Source organism: Myotis myotis, unplaced genomic scaffold (assembly GCF_014108235.1).
Source record: "Myotis myotis isolate mMyoMyo1 unplaced genomic scaffold, mMyoMyo1.p scaffold_m19_p_5, whole genome shotgun sequence".
Taxonomy (NCBI): domain Eukaryota; kingdom Metazoa; phylum Chordata; class Mammalia; order Chiroptera; family Vespertilionidae; genus Myotis; species Myotis myotis.
In genome coordinates this window covers 46,623,317-46,642,452 of record NW_023416357.1, presented here as the reverse complement: position 1 = coordinate 46,642,452, position 19,136 = coordinate 46,623,317, and the positions used below count along the sequence as shown (strand labels likewise).

The window sequence follows — 19,136 nt, the reverse complement described above, 5'->3', positions numbered from 1 at the left end:
TTGGTATATCATTAGTGCTTAATAGTTAGCTTTTATAGTTGTTGGTGTGAGCATTATTATTGTTTTGAAAATTAACTAATACAAAAATAAAGATTTTAAACTCTCAGGGTATATTTCAACCAAAATAAAAATGATTTGTAATTTAGTTCAAGATTAATTTTATCATAGCAATATTGTAAGTTGACAAATAACAACACATAAGTAAGCAAACAGTGTCAGCACAGTTACTGACATATACCTGTATATCCTCAGGCTCATGAGTTTAACAGCCGTGATAAACCTTGAGAGTGTCTTACGTGTCTGTAATGAGAACAGATTGGTTCCTAAGATCACATTCTTTGTATTCCCTGCATTAAGTATACATTAAACATTCATGGCCTTTCATAATGCTCACTAACCTCTGTTTCTTCTAATTTAACCTTGATACTTATCTTTTCTGTTTCCACCTAGCTGCTAATTGGATTTTTAAATGTTGTGAGTTTTTTTAATTAAGTTTTTTTTTTCTTTTTCCAAAAGAGCAGTGCACATAATTCCATAAAACATTCTAAAATAAACACAATGAATAATATTTAAATACTCCCATAACCTTCCTATCTAGAGATAGCCTGGTCTCTTTACATATATCTTTCTAGATCTTTCTCCCCTCATAGAGTATGTACTGGTTTTTATTTTTGTTTTGTGTTGTGTGTTTTTTTCATTTAACCAAGTATTTCGACAAGATCCAGCAGCATTCCTATATGGATTCCATGCTTACAAATTCTAATGGCCTCCTGCTCAGAGATATTCTAAGCTCCAGGGTGGGGGCAGAGAGCAGAAAAGAGGGCAGCAGGTCCTTTAGAGACACGTTGGTGTCTACTGATACGTCCCGTAGGTTCTTTAACCTGAGGTCTGGGAAATTTGCCAACAACAATCACACTAACTTTGCAGCCCACATTCAGAATAGAATGAAAGCTTTAAGAGTCCCCAAATTTGTATATCTTTTGGATTAGTTATGCAGTTAAACACTGAGTTCTTCCCAGGTGACGAGAACTTAGAGTTTTAATTGTTGGAACCAAAGTTGTAGTCTGCTCCTGCTAATGAGGAACAGAACTCATATATACATATTGCTTACAATAATGTAAATTAGTTTGGTAACAGTCCAACCTCAATGCCACCAATCATAAAGAAGAATGGTAGCCCTAACCAGTTTGGCTCAGTGGATAGGGCATCGGCCTGCGGACTGCAGGGTCCCAGGTTCCATTCCCGTCAAGGGCACATGCCCGGGTTGTGGGCTCGATCCCCAGGAGGGGGGCATGCAGGAGGCAACTGATCAATGATTCTCTCTCATCATTGGTGTTTCTATCTCTCCCTTTCCCTTTCTCTCTGAAATCATTAAAAATATATTTTAAAAAAAGAAGAATGGTATATTCGTAGTGATTGAGATAATATTTTTAGACAGCACTAATATAATTTGTGGAAGGATATGTCCACTTCTAAAGTTATATTTCCAGTACAAGTAAAAGTTCATAAAGATGTGTATACAGAAGTGATCAATTAATAATAATTTGTAATAGGAAATAATTGAAAACTCCTAATTGCATTTGAATTATGGTGTACTTGAATATTTAGAGTCCACATATTTGCTAATAAGAATTCAGTGTCTTTGCTGACAATCTCTGAAATACTGTGAAGCAAAACAGACAACTGATGGAACAATGTGCTGTTTCTTTCAGTTTGTGTATGAAACAAACATAAAGCAGTATTTGTGTATAGCTTTTCAGAAAGAATACCAAACAAAAAAAAAGCTAACAGTGGCTACTTCTAGAATTTGAGAATAAAAAGCAGAGAATAGGGGTATTTAAAATCCATGTAATAACTCTTAAATCTTTTTTATAATGTGCCTTTGTTTCTTTCAGTGTTAAATATTTGATTAAAATGTAGAGCTAAACAGAGTAAAGTTTTCAGGGATGTAATTCAAAGTGGTAATGGCACAGGATTATAGTAATGTGTTTTCTACTTTATTACCATACTTGGGGCCCAGTGCATGAATTGAAAGGAACTGTGGGCTGTGAGGCTGTGGTGGGCACAGGGGTTGGTCTTGGCCCATTCTCCATGCCCCGGTCCGGGCCCTCCCACCGCAGCTTTCAGTCCCCTGTCTGCCGGCAGCCCTGCTCCTGCTGCCGCGGCTCCCACGCACTGATGGTGCCAGCCATGCTGGCAACTGCTGATGGCGCAGAGCCATTGGGGCCTGTGCCAGCAGGGGGTGTGAGTGGCGGCTGCTGCCCCGATTGCTGCTCAGGAGCAGGGGGAGGTGGAGAAGTTCTTAGGGGTGATCAGGACCAGCAACCGCTGCTTGTACCCGTTAACAGTGCCAAGTGATTGGGGCCAGCGCTGGGTGCAGGCAGCAGGTGGAAGTGGTGGCTCTGGCGCCGGCTGCGCATGCAAGCAGGGCCATCGCCAGCAGCGGAAGCAAGAGATGGCTTCTGACCCTGACCGCCCCTCAGGAGCAGGGGAAGGTAGAAAAGCCCTGAAGGGCGATCAGGGTTGGCAGCCGTCACTCGAATACATTGATGACACCGAGTGATCGGGGCAGGTGCTAGGCGCCGGCAGCGGGTGCGAGTGGGGCTGGCACCAGAAGCAGGTGTGAGGGCTGTGTGGGACCGCGATGCATGGGAGCAAAGAATTTTTAGTAACCACCAAGGCTTGCCCTAATGACAGTGACCTGCACCTGCCTTGGTCTGGCACCCCTGCTCACCTGCTCCATCATCCTGCCGCCCAACACCCGCCATGTTCCAAGCTCTGCCGCCTGATGCCAACATCTGCCATGTTCTGGGTGCACCTCCTGGTGGTCAGTACATGTCATAGTGACCAGTTGTTTGGTTGTTCGGTTGTTCCACAGTTCAGTCTATTTTCATATTAGCCTTTTATTATATAGGATTATCTGAACTTTTTGCAGTGACCATACCCTATTTTTGTTTATAGTATTTTCAGCTTTATTGAGGTATAATTGACATATGACATTGTATAAGTTTAAGCTTTACAATGTTTTTATTTGATACCCTTATGTACTGCAAAATGATTTCCACCATAGCTTTAGCTAATCCCTACATCATGTCACACCATTACCATTTTATTAATTAATTTATTTATTTTGGTGAGAACATTTAAGATCTACTCTTTTAGCAACTTTTAAGTATATAACAGAGTAGTATGAACTATAATTACTATGCTTTATGTTAGATTCCCAGATCTTATTCATCTGATAACCGGGAGTTTGTACTCTTTGACAAACATTTCCCTATTTCCCTCACTCCCAGTCCCTGATAGCCACTATTCTAGACTGTTTTTATGCATTGGGCTTTTTTTAGATTCCACATACAATAACATTATGCAGTGATTATATTTCACTGACTTATTTCACTTAGCATAATGCCCTTCAAGTTTTATCCTTGTTGCAAATGGAAGTATGTTTTTCTCAGAGTGGAATAATATTCATATATATGCCACATCTTTATCTGTTCATTCATTGATGGATTGAAGGACATTTAGGTAGTTTACATGTCATGGCTATTGTGAATAAAGCTGCAGTGAACATGGGAGTGTAGATATCTCTTTCAGTCCTGTTTCATTTCCTTTGTATCTATATTCAGAAGTAAGATTACTGGATCATATGGTAATTATGTTTTTAAATTTTCGAGGAGCCTCCATACTGTTTTTCAGTGAATGTACTACATGTTACATTCCCACCAACAGTACAGAAGTCTTTCTTTGCTCTACATCCTTACCAACTGGTGCTTTTTGTCTTTTCTATTCTTTTAATTTTATTACTTTTTAACTTTTTGTCTTTTGATGAAAGCCATTCTAACAGGTGTGGATGATATCGCATCTTGGTTTTGATTTGCACGTACCTGATGACTAGTGATGTGGAGCACCTTTTTATGTACCTGTTGGCTTTTGTATGTCCTCTTTATAAAAATGTCTATTCTGTTTCTCTGCTCATTTTTTTTTTAAAAAAAATGTTTTTATTGATTTCAGAGAGGAAGGGAGAGGGAAAGAGAGAGAGAAACATCAGTGATGAGAGAGAATCATTGAACAGATCGGCTACCAGCAACCCAGGTATATGCCCTGGCCAGGAATCAAACCATGACCTCCTGATTCACAGGTTAGTACTCAACCACTGAGCAATGCTAGCTGGGCCTCATTTTTCATTGGAGTTTTTGCTTTTTGCTACTGAGTTGCTTGAGTTTTTTTATATATTAGCCCCTTATGAGGCAGATGACTTGCAAGTATTTTCTCCCATTCTGTACGCTGCCTTTTCATTTTGTGTATGGTTTCCTTTGCTGTGCAGAAGCTTTTAAATTTGACATAGTTTCACTGGTTTATTTTTGTTTTTGGCCTTTGCCAAGACAAGAATAAAAGTGCTTGGATCATAGTAGATGCTCAGTAAAACAGAGATGTTATCTCAAAACTTAAAAAAAAAAAACTATGTTCAGAGCATCTTTATGTACAATACAGATTGCATCATTAGATTTCAGTCATATCAATGTCTGAAATGCTCACTCAGTTATTTAAAATCTGCATGATCTTATACTTGTTTCCAAGAAACCATTTTACTCTCACATTTAAATAGGCTATAATCTCATCTTTGTAGACATAACATGGATTTAGAGGGGATTGATATTTACACAGAGAAAATACATAACTGACTGTTTGCTTAAAGTGTATTTAACAACGGGAAAGAAACCCACAATAACACGTAGTCATAAGCCACTTAGTCCAGAAGTTGCTCATTACTCCTACTTGTAGCTCTATATTAGTGATTCATTAGAAAGGACAATGAACTATTTCTAACCAAATTATTACTGAAATGAGAGAGAGAGAGAGGGATATAGATGTAGACATATTTCTGCTTTCTAAGACTTTTTTGCTGTAAATATATACATTCTGAAATTTTAGAGATTATCGCAATTAGAGCATTCCACAGCAAGTTTGTAAAGTGTTTCTTTTATGTGAAAACATTGCTGTGAAAAAGTGAATAAGAAATCATTCACTTTTTTCAAAATTTAATCAAGATCTAAATCTTATTTTTTGAAATATGAATTCCATTCCATAAATTAGACAGGTGTCTATTAGTTTTTTTCTCACTGGAAGAGGCCTATTTTTTTTTTATAAGTGTACATGTTGGTGGCATTTAGTATATTAAAATATGGCACAACCATCCCCCTATCCAGCTCTAAAACATTTTCACCCTCCCAAAGAAGACCTCATGCACATTAAGCAGTCACTCCCCATTCCCTCTTGCCCTGCCTACTTCTTTCTCCCCACCCCCAGCCTCTGGCAACCACTATTCTGCTGTCTGCCTCTGTGAATTTACCTCTACTGGATATGACATAGAAATAGAATCATAGATGTGATCTGTTTGACTTCTTTCACTTAGCATATTTTCAAGGTCCATTCACTTGGAGCATGTAACAGTATTTCATTTCTTTTTATGGCTGCTTATGATATCTCTTTGTATGGATATACCATCTTTTGCCTATTCATTCAACTTTTTTTTAAAAATATATATTTTATTGATTTTTTACAGAGAGGAAGGGAGAGAGAAAGAGAGTCAGAAACATCGATGAGAGAGAAACATCAATCAGCCGCCTCCTGCACATCTCCCACTGGGGATGTGCCTGCAACCCAGGCACATGCCTCTGACTGGAATCGAACCCGGGACCCTTCAGTCCACAGGCCGACGCTCTATCCACTGAACCAAACCGGTTTTGGCTTCATTCATCTTTTGATGAACATTTGAGTTGTTTCTACCTTTGAGTAGTGCAAATAATGCTGATATAAGTATTGTGTACAAGTATTTGAATACTTATTATCAATTCTTTTGGGTATAATTCTATGGTTAATATTTTTATTAAATTGAACTTTTTTAAGTGATATTAGTTAATGAAATTATACAGGTTTCAAGTGCACATGAAAAGATAACCCACTGAATGCGAAAACATATTTGCCAATGATACATCTGATAAGAGATTAATATCAAAAATTTATAAAGAACTCATAACAACACCATGAAAATACACTATCCAATTAAAAAATGGGCAAAGGACCAGAATAGACACTTTTCCAAAGAGGACATATAGATGGCTAACAGATTTATGAAAAGATGATCAACGTCACTGATAATCAGAGAAATGCAAATTAGAGCCACAATGAGATATCACCTCACACTTGTCAGAATGGCTATCATCAATAAATCAACAAAAGTGCTCCCAAAAAAATGTGGAGAAAAGAGGACTCTTGTACATTGTAGGTGGAAATGCAGATCGGTGTAGCCACTGTGGAAAACAGTATGGAGGTTCCTAAAAAATATTAAAAAATTGAACTGCCTTATAACTCAGCAATTCCACTTCTGGAAATATATTCAAATAAACCCAAAACACAAATTTGAAAGAATATATGCATATCTGTGTTATTTTCAATAGCCAAGATTTGGAAGCAGTGGATGTGTAGATTAAAAAAAAAAAGAAAAAAGCTGTGGTACCTTTACACAATGGAGTACTACTTGGCTATAAAAAAGAACTATTTTTAATTTTTGTGATTTTTTTTTATCCACCCACCAAATGGATAAACAGATACAGTCAGGTTCAGTGGCACAGTTTATAAATGTGTTATGCAGTGCAATGATTGACAACTTTAAACATCCTGGCAATAAGCAATTGAGGCTGCACTTAAATCAGTAAAAGATATCCCTTCAGTTTTTGCATGCTGAAGTGTACAACTGTCATTCTGCTGCTTTAAATTATAGACATTTTAAACAAGATTCAAAACAAAACACAAAGTTAGACTTTGCCATTTTTTTTTTTTTTTGGTAATTTTTACATGCCATAGCCTTTCTACCTGAAAAATTATTTGATAAAATGGGTTATGTTGGGATTAACAAAGAGACCTTTCTTTTGGTTATTATGTTTATCAAGAAATCAAGTTAGCCAACTTGTTTTTGACTATTTTTCTTTGCAGGTTATTTTTATACTGCGGCCGAGCAGCTTCACATTTAGAAAAGGCAGAATTCCCAATGTCCGATCTAAATAAGGTAGCATGGCACTCCCACAGTGGGACATGGCACCGAATTTTCTTTTCTCTGTGTCACCTGATTGTGTTTATGAAATCAGTGTGAGTTTGTGTTCTTGACAAGAATTGATGGACTAAGTGTTACTATCCTGATCTGCATTACTTACATACAGCAGCCAAATTCTATCTTTTAGCTTGTCCTTCCTGTCTACTGCAGAATTGCATGATTCTCTGAAAGAAGTATTCACTGGGCTTATAGTTTTCTCATAATTATAAAAATGCATAATTTTACAGCATAAAATTAAGTGAGCTAGCTGATGCATTTTTCAAGAATGCTGAAGCTTTCAGGCGTCTCTCCTTTTCTGTGTTGACCCTCACCATATCTATCTGGTAAAACAGCAAACCTGAACCCTGCCTTCTGCTTCCGCAGGACACCGGCTGTTGCCTTCTAACCAAACACCTAGTTGGGTGTATGTTGCCACTATTAATTCTCATCTTCAAACGCAGCTGGGCCCTTATGCTTTCCCTGAATATTTTTTCTATTCTTTTTCAGGCAGCACCCTTTCTTTCACTGATGGTGCATGTTACCTTCCATCTTCTCAAGCCTCTGTTCCCATCATATTTGTAGCAGCCTATTACACAGAGAAAGCACCAGGTGGGAACCCCTGATATGTGTAACAGCATCTACACACACACAGGCATCCAGGCCCACACTTCCACATATAATGGTCTTCCTGCTCACCCCAAAGGCGATCCTTCCATATGGACCCTGAAGCCCATCTGTCCTAGTTTTTCACATGCCTTGCCCTCTGAGTAGACCCTCTGCACTGTATCTTTAACCCCTTCTTTCAGTAGCTGCTTCCCATCAGCTCCAACACTCTATCAGCCTTCTGCCATTTTAAATGCATTTCCAACCTGTCTGCTAGGCGCTTTTTATTCAGGTAACGTTTTATTTGGATAAGGATGCCTATGTGCCAGGCACTTATCTTTGGCACTGGGCAGAAAGTAAGTTAAAATGATTCCAAACTTTAGGGAGCGTTACTGTCTATTTCTAAATCACCTTTCCAAACACTCGTCTCAGAATTTTTTTGGTTCTTTGATTAAAAAGAACCCAACTCTATGTTAATTCCCCCATCTTCAACCTGAATCTTCCTCCCCAAGTTCAATTCCATAAAACTAACTTCTCACTGACTATCTCCATGTGGATGTCTGTAGGCACTTCATTCCAAGCATTTTCGTCACCGCCATTTACCACCATCCCCACCGTCCCCTAAATTGTTTCTTAGACCATGTTTTCTTTCAAAATGAAAGGCAGAGCTTTTCATTGAAGTTTGATTTATGAGTGATACCTTTAGTTTTTCTCTTTCCTTCCAAATATCCCATTAGACCTGTAAATTTGTCTCTCAGTATTCCTTTTGGAGTTCACTACTTTCCATTTCCATTGTTAGTAACTTCAGAAAAACCTTTGCCACTTCCTAACTGGTCCGTTACACTGAGATTTGCCTCCTTGTAATCCACTCTTCACTGCAGCAAAGGTGACTTTCCCAATTGTCCAAATCATATCCCTCTCTCTTGATAAACACCCTTAAATGGCTGTCCTTTATACTCAGGAATGCCCAGACTCCTTATGAGCTTATTAGAGGCACTTAATATCCTGGCCTCTGCCTTCTCTTCAGTCTTATCTTTTGCCGTTTATGTTTCCTTTCGTCTCTCTAGCCAACATGAGTATCATCCTGTTTCTTAAACACATGCTCTGGCTCTGTTCCTTGCATCTGCACACACTTTCCTGGAAATGCTGGATCTCTTGTCCTACCTCACTGCCTGGTTGGTTCCACTAGTCCTCTGGTCTTGAATTGGAAGTTACTTGCTTTGAGGCAGATTTCTGACACACAGTTCAGAATTTGGTGCCCGACTCAGACGCTCCCTTGTTACCAGACATTTCCTTTTTGGCAGACTTGAAATGCATGATAACTACCTGCCAAGTGACTTGTCTTTTGTTAGACACTAGTCTAGAGAATAGGTGATTGTCCATCATGAGCCCCAGAGTTGTGCAGCAGTTTCCACTTTTAATGGCAAATAGATGGGCTTCAGTAAATACTAACTAAATGACTAGAGGGATATTCTTCATAGGTAGAAATACTGTAGTCAAAAGGTATGGTTGAATTTTCTGGTAATTTAGAACATTTTATCAAATTATTTTATAAGAATTCAATATATATTGTTAGTATTAAGTAATATCTACTTTATTCTCCCTCATATACCGGGTGCCTTTATTTTCAATTTGCCAATTCCAGCTTCTGGCAAACTATATTTTCAAAATTCATAGTGTACTAACAAAGCTGGTCAAGTAAATATCTTCCTTCACTTCCGTTCCTGTCAATTGAAGGCAGAAAAATACAAACTTCCTTCCTGTCATTCTTCTTTCGCCCTTCCTTTATTTCCTTCTTCACCATCTCCTGTTCACTTTCCTTCTACTTTAATAAATTAAAATCTTCAAATGAGCTTTAAGGAAGCGTGGTGGGCTGAGTGCACCCCCAGAGATTCTGGCTTAATTGGATTGGGCATCGGGAACTTGAAAATCTCCCCTGTGGTTGTAATATAGAGCAAAGTTTGAGAACCACTGGGTTAGATCATCTCTAATATCTCAAGTCTTAAAGCTCTAGATGTTATTATTTTAAGGGACTCTCCAGAGTGTTTTAAAATACAAAATATGCCAAAGGATTTTCTTTTAAAATGCAGAGCCCAAAGTATTTTTGTCTTTTTATGCGGTTAACTAGGTTTGATTGAAGCTGGGTGTTAAAGATGTAAAATTCAGATAGTCAACACTCAACAATTGTTGCTGATTTTCTTCTAATTCTTTTTATCCTAGTATTCCCTTAGCATTTAAAAAGTTATCTTTGTAAAAAAATTATTTAAAATGAAAAAATGTTTTTAGAAATTGTGCGATAAACCACTGGCTAACAGCTGAGAGGCATCCTGCTTTAAGTTTGCATCAACATGACTCTGAGTCAAAGTTTCTTTGTTCATTCATTAGATTTGTTTCTTCCATGCCTGAATATAATCATTGGGGGCCCTTTGAACACCAAGGTATAGAATTTGATGATCTTTTTTACAAGTATCACTAGTGATATTACAATAAAATGGCAGACCCATCCTGTCAATCAGAGAAACTATTAGCATTTTATTTAATTGCCTTCTCTACTCCAAATTGTAGGATCGTCTGAAATATCAACTAGAATTTACTATTGCTCACTTGTACCAGAATTGGCTGATTTTTCCAACTATTTAACTCTGTTTACAGGATGGTTCAAATTCTAATTCATGCAATTGTAGACAAAGCTTTTATTTTATTTTGATTTTAAATGAAACGATAGGCATATAGCTGCCAAGTTCAATGGGAGAGCAGTTAAACTGAAAATGAGGTTGTAATATACAGACCTGCATTGCCATGATTGCAGAACATGAATTTAAATGGTCTCTGTGTTTTTTTCTTTGCCACATATAAATACATATTATAATATCCTTCGCATTTAGTTGTGGAGATGTTGAAGAATTAAATAATATCTTCTGTTAGTGATATACATGTTTGATTGACATGTTACCACCTTTTCTTTTGTTTTTAATTTTACATTGGTATATGAAGTTTTTTTTCAGAAATGGAGATAGAGCAGACATGAGGGCACAGAAATATTTTAGGTGACGTCTAGCATTGTTGAAGTGACAGAATTTGAGGAGGCATATATCCACCCAATAAATTAGTGACATATTTACATTATTATGTAAATATATGAATAGGTTAGCAGTACCATCTAAATATATTCATATGTAAAAGATGTCAATAAATAACTATGTAAGCACATTAACCTGTAAATATAATAATATATTTCCAGTAGATGTTTTATCCCTATTGAGAATAAGCTTAGCAGAAATCTCCTTGATTATCAGGAGGACAGAGAATCAAATGTGGGGCTTTAAATTAGAAATTGGTTCCTACTAAAATTGTGTTGCCAACAAAAACCTTTAGTGACTTTCTGTTACTGTGTTCCAGATACACTAGGCTCCGTTCCGTTTCTTGAATTCACCATTCTCTTGCCTGTTGCTAGGGCCACACACTTGCTGTTCCCTCTGTCTCGAAGGCTCTTCCTTAGGTTTCAACATGACTGCCTCCTATTCATCTTTTGGGTTTCAGCTCAAGTGGCTCCTCCTCAGAGAAGACTTCTTTGACTGTCTTTCTTAAATAGCTAGTTTTATTTACTGCTTTTCTCATCATCCTGTTCTCCTCCTCCCTGGCCTCCCAAAAGCTTTTATTACAGCGGGAAATACCTTGCTTATTTATTTGTAACTTTTCATTATGCAGTCCCTTCATTATAATATAAATTCTAAGAGTGCAAGAACCTTCCGTGCCTTTGTTCAGGCCGTATCCCTGGTGTCTGATGTGCTTCCTAAAGTATCAATACATGCTGAATGGATCAGCGATTCTCTAATCTGAGAATTGGACATAGGCACTAACATATAAAAAAGACTGAACACATAAACCATTGAGAGCTGAAATATCGATGAGAGAAATAGCTCTTCTGTCCACCCAATTCCCAGAGTTGTGACAACATAGAACTTTCTCCTGTACCTGGCATTAGAGGTTGCATAGCTGTATACTGATCTCACAGAAGAAACACAAAGTCAAGCATAAGGATACAGATTTTAGAGGGTTTTATTATTATTATTATTATTATTATTATTATTATTATTATTTTGTTTTGCTGATCTTTTGCAGTGCTACAGGGTATATTATAGATTTTGCTGTCTAGGCTAAAAGATCATGGATTATAAATTGATAATGAAGTGAAACAAGACCCTGAATCACCTTGAACAGGAGGTAACTGGCAAAAAGTGGTGTGCCAGTGAGAAAAGTGAATTAGACACTGAACACAGACAGGAAGGTCCCAGTCCAGGCAGAGCTAAAGAGTGGTGGTGGTGGTGGGGGTGGGGGATGGGGAGAGCAGGCAAAACAGGAAGTTAAATTTAGCCTGCAATGATTTCTTGCCCCTGGGAAAAATAATTGCTTCATTCTATTGCCAAAAGGTAAATCGGCATCAGCTTAATTTGCTTGTCTGCCATAAACTGCAGATGGAATCATAAAATATAGTTAGATTCAAATTAAACACATCTGTCCTAATCTAAAGCAGGTGAGGCCAGCCAGCCAAGAAGCATCAAATATAACACTGCGCACAGATTATAATGTGCAGAGCTGTATTTTAGGAGCCTGCTGACAGTAAAATAAAGAATCATGAAATCCTGTATTGTCCTATTTTTCTTTATTGAGCCCACCTCATACTACTGGTTGCCATCTTAGTTTTAAAAGTCTCTACCAAGACATCCACTGGGAAACAAACAAACAAACAGAACAAATACACCGATTTGAGGTCCAGGAGTCTGATTACATTTGATCAGGATTGTTACCTGATTCTCAGTTTCATTGAAGTGACAGGGAATCAGAAGTCCCTACAGTGCATGTTAATTGTACTTGAAATTCCAGCCAGAGAAGATTTATTTCTACTTAAGGTATCAGCCTTCTTCTGTACCATAATGGCTGTGCAGAGAAAATAATCGGTGTGTAACTTATCCAAACCAGGGCCATTTTGAGAGTGTGGCACCCATGGCGGTGCCAGGCTCCCATCTCCCTTTCAGAAAGAACGAGGAATGCAGTCAGCTCCCCATCATCTGTGGCACTTTCAGGGCCCCACTTGAGCTGGAGAGCTCCACTGTACCTGGACCACCTCCAGCCAGGGTTTGAATATGGGGTGGGCACTAATGCCTGGCCATTTCTGCCTTGGAGGAATTCCTCTATGATCTTTGCTCAGGAGCTCTCCCTGTGGACTGGCTAAGACTTGTCATGTCTGCCTTAGGGACTTGGGCTCACCAGCTCAGTGTTCCTTGTAACAACCCCCACGCCCATTTCTTTGCACAGATGTCACACCTGCGTCACCAGATGAAGACTGCGTGCCCGTCTCTGCTTCCACCTCATTTTATCTTTCACAGGCCTTGCTTCTCAGTTAACTTCTTGTACTCTCAACTTTGTCTCAGCTCTTCATGGAGAAGCCATCTGACACAGTACTATTAATAATGAGGGATAGGGAGGCAGATTTAAAGCATGCCTATAATTCTAATTATGTCTGATAGGCTTCTGTTGTCTACCCTCTATGTATCCAAGGCTAAAACATTGTTTTCTGTTGATATTGTCCATCTAACACAGGTATACATGGGGCCTTTATTAATTTCAGGCAGACCTCGGCGTACTAGACCCTCAGTGAAGAGACTGAATATTTATCCTGGAATGGAAAGGGCCTAGCATTGAATTCCTTTTTTGTCTTTCCTTCTTTCTTTCCTTCTTTCTTTCCTTCTTTCTTTCCTTCTTTCCTCCTTTCTTTCTTTCTTTCTTTCTTTCTTTCTTTCCTTCTTTCTTTCTTTCTTTCCTTCTTTCCTTCCTTCCTTCCTTCCTTCCTCCCTTCCTTCCTCCCTCCCTCCCTCCCTTCCTTCCTCCCCCCCTTCCTTCCTTCCTTCCTCCCTTCCTTCCTTCCTTCCTTCCTTCCTTCCTTCCTTCCTTCCTTCCAAGTATTACAAATAATAGTACATATGTCTCCTTTTCCCCCCATTGACCTCCCTCCAGCCTCGACTACCCCTGGCACATGCCCTCACCGCCCCCCCGCCCCCCGCCATGCCTGTGTCCATTGGTTATGTTTATATGCATGCATACAAGTCTTTTGGTTGATCTCTTACCACCCCCCCCAACCTTCCTCTGCCTTCCTGCTGTAGTTTGACAGTCTGTTTGATGATTCTTTGTCTCTGTATCTATTTTTGTTCATCAGTTTATGATGTTCTTTATATTCCACAAATGAGACCATGTGATATTTATCTTTCTCTGACTGGCTTATTTCACTTAGCATAATGCTCTCCATTTCCATCCATGCTTTTGCAAATGGTAAGAGTTCCTTCTTTTTTACAGCTATGTAGTAGAAAACAGTATGGCATTTTCTCAAAAAATTAAAAATGGAACTGCCATTTGACCCAGTAATACCACTCACTTCTAGGAATATATCCCAAGGAAACAGAAACACCCATCAGAAAGGTGCACCCTATGTTCTTTTCTTTCTTTTTTTTTTTTTAAATGAATCTTCCTTCTTTTCTTTACTTATTTGTTGGTGTTCCCAAGGACCTCTCCCCTCCTCCTTTTACCTCTCTGCTCGCCTCTCCTCTCCTGTTCTGCACTCCCTTCAAAGTCTCTCCCTGAAATATAATTTTCACATTCATACTTAACAATTCATGTGCTGAAAACCTTTCCAATCATATATCTGCTTAATTAATAGCTTTATGGACATTTTTATTTTCGATATCCCACAGACTCTCAAACACAATAATTCCTTTAAACTGAAACCTAATATATTTTCTTATAAAAGATGGCCACTCAGTCATCCAGGGAGGAGCTCTAGAAATCAGTCAAACCAGATTTCTTGCTCTCCCGCAACCCTCACATTAATTTGGTCACAATGTCATCTTTTTATATATATATATATTTTTTATTGATTTTTTTACAGAGAGGAAGGGAGAGGGATAGAGAGTTAGAAATATCGATGAGAGAGAAACATCGATCAGCTGCCTCCTGCACACTCCCTACTGGGTATGTGCCTGCAACCAAGGTACATGCCCCTGACCGGAATCGAACCTGGGACCCTTGAGTCTGCAGGCCGACGCTCTATCCATTGAGCCAAACCGGTTAGGGCACAATGTCTTCTTGATTCTACCTTGTACATCATTTTTGTCAAATCTATTCTTTTCTATCTTTCAAAAAGATGCTAGGTAAATATCAATAGTGAGGATAAATGAATTTTTACAAGTATATAGTTTCTTAGAAATAAGTGAACATAAGCAAAAAGAACAAAAAGTACAAGGATGAGAAAAAATAGGTCAGCTCAACAGCAGCTGGAATCCACAAGATATAATTAGAGGTAAACAGATCATCCTGTCTCATTTTGACCACAGAAGCATTATATGACTGGCATACACACCTGGTAGAAAACCCGTTAGATTAAGTATTATCACCTTGAAAGGGCAACAGAGTAACAAGAAAGTTTTCTTCGGACACCAAAACTACCCATAATGATGGGATAATCAAAGGAACCAGACAGTATAGCTTCACGTGGCTCTTGGGATATCTGGACTGTAAGATCACATCAGTGAACAAACTATCCAGGAACTTGGCTGTAGGAGTGAGAGGGGTCAGAATGAGAGGTTCTTGATTTTGGATAAGTCGATACATACAGAGAGGATGCTTGAGAACCTCTAGGACTCTGTTCATGCCTTGCCTTTCTCCTGGAGACATTGCCTCTGTCAGTGTAAATAAAGCAATAGAAACAACTTCAGCATGCCTCGATCTGGTGCAACAGCAGATCTAGTCTGGGGGATGTAGAATTCCTCTTCACTTGTATGTAGTATTTACAATACACAAAATTTTGACTCACGTCTCATCAAAAAATGTTCCCTCATTCATAGTCATCTCCATTCAGTGCACAGAGTTAGGAGATGGTAGTGTTATTCGTCTGACTGTACAAAGCTGTGCTGCTTTGTTCACACCAAAGGCAGAGAGACATGGTTTCACTTTAAATTGGGTAATTCAGTCTTCTAGAAAATTTCAATGCTAATTTCTTTGCTCTAGATTAATTATCTGGGGGGAGGGATGGTACTGATTTGGGAGAATTGCTCTCAGCCTTGACTCCTTCATCTGACCCAACACAATGCTGCCGTAGTCATCATTCTAAAACACAAATTTGACTACTTGCTTTGTCATGCATTAAGTTCTTTTATGATTTTTCCACTGCTTAAAGGTGAACTTAAAAATTTTGGCCCAAATAAGCCTTTTGAGCTTATTTCTCTCTATTGCTCACATAAAACTATCCTCTAATTGTGGGGGCCTACTTAGAAGGTCCTGGAATGAACCATGATGTTTTCCCTTTGTGTATGTAATTCCTGTTGCCTAGAATGTTGGCCATGCACCTCCTCTGCCATATCACCTGATAGCACTGCATATTTTTAGAAGTCTCCATTGACCCTACAATTTGGATCATGTACACTAATCACAACTCTTGTCACTGTGCTGATTTTTTTATCTCCCCTGGTAAGCTCTGTACTTCTTCATGGTAAAGTCTGTCTTTGGTTCTGTATGTCCAACTTCAACTTACCTAAGTGCCTACCGTAAAATAGGTACTCAAGGAACAAAAGAATAGATGGACAAATGAATGGACAAAGGAGGGATAGCTGAGTGACTGAGCTAGCTAGAAATATAAAAGGTAGAAAGAAAGTATATTGAAGTATCTTTACCAGTTGTCAACCTTCCCATTCAACTGTACTCTATAGAATTCTGCCATGATAGTCTTCTTAAAATATAGATATGCTCATGTCAAAACTTTAATATACATGTAACAATATCCATTGGCTCTTCATCTTATAAATTACATTGGTCACTTTTTAATCTTTTCTGATCTGACCTATTTACACTTTCTCAGCTATTCCTAAACAAATACTCCATGATGCAGCCCTCCTACAGTTGGCAGTGTTCTCAAAACATATTAATTCATTTATTCACTTATTTCATGACTCTTTTTTAATATCTGCTTCAGTGCTAATGTAATATTTTTATATATTATCTAGTATAGCTAATGACTTGCTTTATAAATTTGACAATAATCTTAACCTCCATTTTCATTTTTCTATAATTTTAAAGTGGCTAGCTGAGAAAAGAGATGAAGTAATTCAAGGGAAAACTCCTATATATAATAATGAAAGCATAATATGCTAATTAGACGGGACATCCTTCCAGACGAACTTCTGGACAAAGCCAGGCTGCAAGGGAAGCCCGGGTCCCAGGTGCCAGTGGCTGGAGGGGACTCCAGGTCCAGGGTGCTGGAGGGAAGCCTGAATCCTGGATGCCAGAGGGAAGCTGTTGCCAGCAGCCGGGGGAAGGATAGCCTACTCTTGCACAAATTTTGTGCATCGGGCCTCTAGTTGGGAATAAAGTTCTTAACAAAGGTAAAGTGTTATGGAGTTGGAGCCAGATGCATTTTTAACTTTTAAAAAGCCTTATTCTCTGCTCTAGCTGGTTTGGCTCAGTGGCTAGAGCGTTGGTCTGCAGACTGAAGGATCCTGAGTTCGATTATGTTCAAGGGCACATAGGCTCGTTCCCCAGTAGGAGGCATGCAGGAGGCAGCTGATCAATGATTCTCTCTCATCATTGATGTTTCTATCTCTCCATCTCCCTTCCTCTCTGAAATCAATAAAAATATATTAAAAAATAAAATAAAATAAATAAAAAGCCTTATTCTCTTAATCTAGGAGGTGGTACTTTCACCTAGCAAGGTCCCCTAAACACTGTACAGGCTTTTCTGATTCTGATTCACATCCTCTCTGTGCAATAAAGCCACACCCATGGCTGTCTGAAGCCTGTTTTCATTTGAGATTGAATGCTTGGGTCTGCCAGACAGCTCAGGGATAATATCCTTCAGATTTCTAGAAACCCTTTGAATTACCTGAGAGAGTCTTTCAAGTTGCATCTGAATTATCTGAAATGTTTTCACAAAGAATCTTATAGTCATAGCCTTGCTTTGATACTTATGTTGAAGCCATGTCTTTCTGACCAAGCCTTGGACTTGATTTTTTACTTGTTTGAGAGGCCAGGTTTTGAGAAAGAGCTTTAGTTTCTACCACAAGTTCTGGTCCCTCCATATTACTTTTCTGTACTTTCAGACTCGTCAGTCCTTTATTTAGCACGCCTCTTATAGTACCTTCTCAAATGAGACTACTAAGAGCCAGCTGACACTTCCACATTCTGCCTGGAAATCTCATTGCTTGTATACAAAAGTTCATTAGGTGCATTTTCCACCACAGACATTTCCTCAGGTGACAGCTTCTCTCTACATAACAGGGATAGCCATTTTTCTAGCTTCCGAGAGCCGTTCTCTCAGTGCCTTTCCACATTGCATTTGCTACCCAGTTCCAGGCCAAGGGCACATATTTTAGGTCTTCGTTATGGCACAACTTTTTTCTAGGTAGCTTCTCTCTTATCCTTACATGTTTAACTTACCTCTTTCCAGTAACCTAGCCTGAATTTATTCTCAAAACATGGTAGGGTGCCAAGAGAGGGAGTGGAAATACTCAAGAGCGTTTTCTGAACTCTGCTGGCTTCAAATCTGCTAGCTTTCTGCTAGCCAAGGCAAGTCACAGGAACAAGCCCAGAGACTAGGATCCAGCAATAAACCCACCCATTTAATGAGGGGAATTGGAAAGTTACAGAGCAACGTATGTGGATATTGATAGGTTATTTATTGGCGTAATTAATAAACCAGTCTACCATACGTATTTCAGTTAATCTTTAGCAAATTAGATAGTATTTCATTTGCATGTAATGAAGGAACTCGAAACTAAATTAATTGCTTTTACTGTGCAATTCAGTATGAGTTGTTTGAATTATAAATGTTAATATTTGCTATGTTACGCACCATCTTCCTTAAAAGCACATGGTTTCAAATGGGTCTTGCATACATTATCTGTAGATCTGAATTGTATGGTGACTCTACCAGAGGAAGATGAGAGGGGTATGTGAAATAGTGCATTTCAGTACTAAGACAAAAATAAAAAAGTAAAAGTTTGTTTCTTTATTCCTCAGGTGATATTTGTGATCCCAATCCATGTGAAAATGGGGGCATCTGCTTGTCAGGCTTGTCTGAAGATTCCTTTACCTGTGAGTGCCTGGACGGCTTCACAGATCCCAACTGTTCTAGTGTTGTGGAGGTTGGTAAGTGCAAGATTTACGCATTTCAGTAGTTATTCTCTTTGTTTCCATGAGTGGCTGACAAAGTTGGCTGTGGTGCATTGTAGGTATCCTATATAATAAAGAGGTAATATGCAAACTGACCATTACACCCTCACAAGATGGCTGCCTACAACCAGGCTGGAAGGAGGGTTAGTGAGGGATGACCAAATGACTGAGCAGCAGGCTGCATGGGGTGACTAGGCCAGCAGGGGGGCAGTTAGGGACGACCAGA

General features: G+C 38.8%; 1 protein-coding gene across 2 annotated transcripts in view; it reads left to right on the top strand.

The window, feature by feature from the left end:
- EDIL3 (EGF like repeats and discoidin domains 3) overlaps positions 1-19,136 on the top strand; it is a 409,273-nt gene that overhangs the window by 114,585 nt on the left and 275,552 nt on the right. For both annotated transcript variants that reach the window (XM_036309338.1, XM_036309337.1), the window contains exon 2: positions 18,758-18,886. In XM_036309338.1, the coding sequence (XP_036165231.1) occupies positions 18,758-18,886 (129 nt within the window). The remainder of the gene's footprint in view (positions 1-18,757; positions 18,887-19,136) is intronic.